We start from the raw sequence: 4,081 nt of genomic DNA, 5'->3' as shown, positions 1-4,081 counted from the left end.
AATAGTAAGTTTGCTGTTTTATTCCATCTTCTATTTTATTTCATTCTTTTAAGCAATTAGCTAATGAAACTGCAGCTTTGTTTAAACCACTCCTGAGACATCCTCTGCACATGACTCAGGAATGTGGCTCAGAAGCCTTTAGAGGAGGAATACACACATATTTACATCTTTTCATTTCAGTAAAGAAAAGATCTGGATTATAACAAGCTGGCTCTGCAGGAGCATAAAGGGAGCTCCACTGGCTGGGTATTTTAACAACCAGTTCCTCTGAGTCTCATTACAAATGTGAAATTTGCAGTCAGCAGCTCTGAGCCCTCCAGGTAACTCTGAAAATTAATAAAAAAATCCAACCAACCACCAAACAAAACCCCAAATCCAGTCTCCAAATCAAAACACATGAAAATGGAGGAAGGCAAGGATATAATAAAATTTTTGTTGTGTATTGTGAAGCCAGTCAGCTCCCAAAGGAAAAGTTCACTATTAGCTTTGTAGGAACTGAAAAGTTTCTAAAAGGAAACTCCAAACCATGGGGGTAAATCTGTTTTCCCTGCATGGCTCAGTGAGGGGACCCAGTCACACACAGCCCTTGCAACTTCAGTGACTCTCCAGAGGGGAGCCCACACCTCGCACTCCCAGGGATTGGGACTATCACTGTCCACAGAGCAGAACAACTCTGGAAACTTCCATTCCCTCCCTGGAACAGCTCTGCCACAACACCCCAGAGCTTCAGCTCCTTCCAGGAGACACCAAAGAACTGCTCCCACCAGACCAGAGCAATCCTGGCCCTCCAAGGCCCCCGGAGCAGCATTCCCAGAGCTGTGCCTTCAGCTGGGAGTGGGGCTGGAGGAATCTGCCCCTCCAAGGAGCCCCCCAGTGCTCCCAGAGCTGTGCCTTGCCCTGGGAGTGGAGTTGGAGGAGCCCAGCCCCTTCAAGGAGCCCAGCAGTGTTCCCAGAGCTGTGTCTTGCCCTGGAGGTGGAGGAATCTGCCTCTCCAAGGAGGCCAGCAGAGCTCCCACAGCTTGCCCTGGGAGAGGAGCTGGAGGGCTCCTGCGCCTCCAAGGAGGCCAGCAGTGCTCCCAGAGCTTGCCCTCAGGGTGGAACTGGAGGGATCTGCCTCCAAGGAGCCCAGCAGAGTTTCCAGAGCTGTGCCTTGCCCTGGGGGAGGAGCTGGAAGAATCCTGCAGTGCTCCCAGAGCTGTGCCTCACCCTGGGAGTGGAGTTGGAGGAATCTGCCCCTCCAAGGAGCCCAGCAGAGTTCCCAGAGCTTGCCCTGGGAGTAGAACTAGAGGAGCCCTGCCCCTCCAAGAGCCCAGCAGAGTTCCCAGAGCTGTGCCTTCCACTGGGAATGCAATCCTGCCCCTCCAGGGAGCCCAAGCAGAGTTCCCAGAGCTGTGCCTTGCCCTGGGGGAGGAGCTGGAAGAATCCTGGGAGGAATCTGCCCCTCCAAGGAGCCCAGCAGAGTTCCCAGAGCTTGCCCTGGGACTGGAGTTTTAGGAATCCTGCCCCTCCAAGGAGCTCAAGTGTGCCTTGCCCTGGCAGTGGAGTTGGAGGAATCCTGCCCCTCCAAAGAGCCCAGCAGTGCTCCCAGAGCTGTGCCTTCCCTTGGGAGTGGGGCTGGCGGAATCCTGCAGGGCTCCCAGAGCTGTGCCTTGCCCTGGGAGAGGAGCTGGAGGAATCCTGCAGTGCTCCCAGAGCTGTGCCTCACCCTGGGAGAGGAGCTGGAGGAATCCTGCAGTGCTCCCAGAGCTGTGCCTCGCCCTGCCTGGCTGGGCAGCTCCCCAGGAGTCAGTACCTTGTACTTGGTGTTGGCAGGGATGTTGGTTTTCCAGCGGACGGTGTAGAAGCGCGCGTCCGTGATCTTCTGGTTCTTGGGCAGGGAGTTGTCTGCCCAAGTGATCCTGATGGTGTCATGGCTCAGGATGGAAGCCTGAACTCCCACCGGGGGCATCATGGGAGACGGATCTGGCACTGGAGTGTATGGAGCATTAATAACAAACAAATCAACCTCGGAAGTGTCTGCCCAATCCGTGGTTTAGAATTAAAAAAGGGAGGAGGTGGCATTTTAATGTCAACCAAAATAAAAAAGGGGATGCAGGGAAGTGCAATGAGATGGAAGGTGAGGAATGGAGAGAAAGAGAGAAAAGCCAGAGTTAATAGGTGACATTAGACTGGGCAATAACATCACTCTTGCATTGTCCTCCCTCCTCCAGACCGTAAGACAACAAATCCCTGCTGGCAGAGCCCTAATTAGTGCCCAGGGCACTCAGCCATGGCCTGGGAACCCCAAACACTCAGTCACTGTAACTTCATTTCCATGGAGTGTCACTGAGTCCTCTCCCAGAAAACAAAGAGCAGGACACAGAACTGGAGCTCTGGATGGGCAGGTGCCACTTCCCAAACACCTGGGGACCTCCCAAAAGGCACCTTCAAAGGAAGGTTCCAGTGAGAAACCAACTTGCAGTAACTGTGAAACTGCAATTCCAGCACCCTCTGGAGAATCACCAAGCATTCCAGCTCATCAGGACTGACCCCAAGTGTTGCACCTCCACCAAATTCTTGGGTGGTGCCATCAGGCTGGGAGGGAGCCCAGTGAGCCATGGCACACTGCAGCTCACCTGCACACTGCTCTGCTTAAACCCTTTATGGATTACAAATCCAAAATAAAAACTGCCCAGGTTTTGTTTAGTGTGAGTGACAACAGAGGGACACAAAGCAAACACAGGCATCATATTAAAAAATCTCAGTGCAAAAGACCATAAACCCCCAGCCCAGGGCCTTTAGAACTGCTCCCAGGTGGGCTGTGCTCAGTAGGGGGAACACCTGGAGTTAGAACATCCATTAGTAGTTGTCAGGTGAGTTTGGAGCTTACAAATGAGCCCAATTTAGGTGGTTTATCAGAACGAGCAAGGCCAAGCAGTGACAGGGACAGAGAGGAGGGGATGAGCTGGCAGCAGGACCCTGCCATCAGCCCCAGCCCATCCCAGCTGGGGGCAGCACTCACCCGAGTGGGGCCGGGTCACAGCGCTCTCGTACAGGGGGATCCCCTCCCCCACGTTGTTGAAGGCTTTCAGGGTTATCACATAGTGGGAGCTGGGATCTGAAGGGAAAAAGAAATCAGCACAGCCAGTGAATCCTGCTTTCTGCTTCTCCATACCTTCTTTGTTCCATATTTTAATTTTGAACTGGAATATGTGATTTGAGCTGAGGAAGTCTCCACACAGACCTTCTGCTCATGGCCACAGAACCCCAGACTGGTTTGGGTTGGAAGGGACCTTAAATTCCATCTCATTCCACCCCCTGTCTGGGCAGGGACAGCACAGCTCAAGTCTATAGTTACAGCACAGCCTTTACTACCTTTAACCACAGCCAAATCAGGAGTGAGAAAAACAATTCAGAACAACAAAACCAAAATAAGTCAAACCTCTGATTAGATGGAATTCCCAATATTGCTATTTCTCTCACTCTCAGACTGTTTCACCTCCCACAGAGAGCTCTGTGGAGGGGTGAATCTTTATTTTCCTTTTAAAGGAGCCACCAGTGAAGGCTGGTGACATTTCAGTCCCTTTTTCTCCCGCAGCTCCGCACGGAGCACGCCGAGCACGGGCTGCTGCTCACATGGGAGCTGTTTCAGGAGTGCTGAGCTCAGGAGGCTGGGCTGGGGCCCAGATGCACTCACCCAGGTTCTCAATGGTGTAGTATCTCTGCTTGTAGTCCACCTTGATGGTCTGGGCGTGGGGGCTGCCGATGCCGTAGCCGATGGCGTAGCCCCTGACCACCACGTCCTGGTTCTCGGGCGGGGTCCAGCTCACCACGATGCTGGTGACCAGCGGGCGCACGTGCAGGGAGCTGGGCACCTCGGGCACACGGCTCTCTGCAGGGACAGGGAGGGGTGGGAATTCAGGATGTCCCTCTGGCTGGCCTGGATTGCCAGAAGCCCTGCCAGGGGGCTCAGAGATCCTGGCACAGAGCCCAAGGCACCTGGGATTTTGATTATGAGCCATGGAAAAAATTATCAACCTTGTATGAGGATCTGCAAGCCACAAAAGTCTAAGTAGAACAATAGTTAGTTTGCCGGTGAGTG

General features: G+C 53.3%; 1 protein-coding gene across 1 annotated transcript in view; it reads right to left on the bottom strand.

The window, feature by feature from the left end:
• The window catches only part of NEO1 (neogenin 1), a 125,533-nt gene that overhangs the window by 23,834 nt on the left and 97,618 nt on the right, over positions 1-4,081 (bottom strand). The window contains exons 15-17 of the mRNA XM_031061014.1: positions 3,677-3,871; positions 3,002-3,097; positions 1,793-2,016 (exon numbers count right to left, since the gene is read on the bottom strand). Coding sequence (XP_030916874.1) covers positions 1,793-2,016; positions 3,002-3,097; positions 3,677-3,871 — 515 coding nt within the window. The remainder of the gene's footprint in view (positions 1-1,792; positions 2,017-3,001; positions 3,098-3,676; positions 3,872-4,081) is intronic.

This window comes from Geospiza fortis, unplaced genomic scaffold, assembly GCF_000277835.1.
Source record: "Geospiza fortis unplaced genomic scaffold, GeoFor_1.0 scaffold317, whole genome shotgun sequence".
Lineage (NCBI taxonomy): Eukaryota > Metazoa > Chordata > Aves > Passeriformes > Thraupidae > Geospiza > Geospiza fortis.
This window is presented reverse-complemented; position numbering and strand designations above follow the sequence as displayed.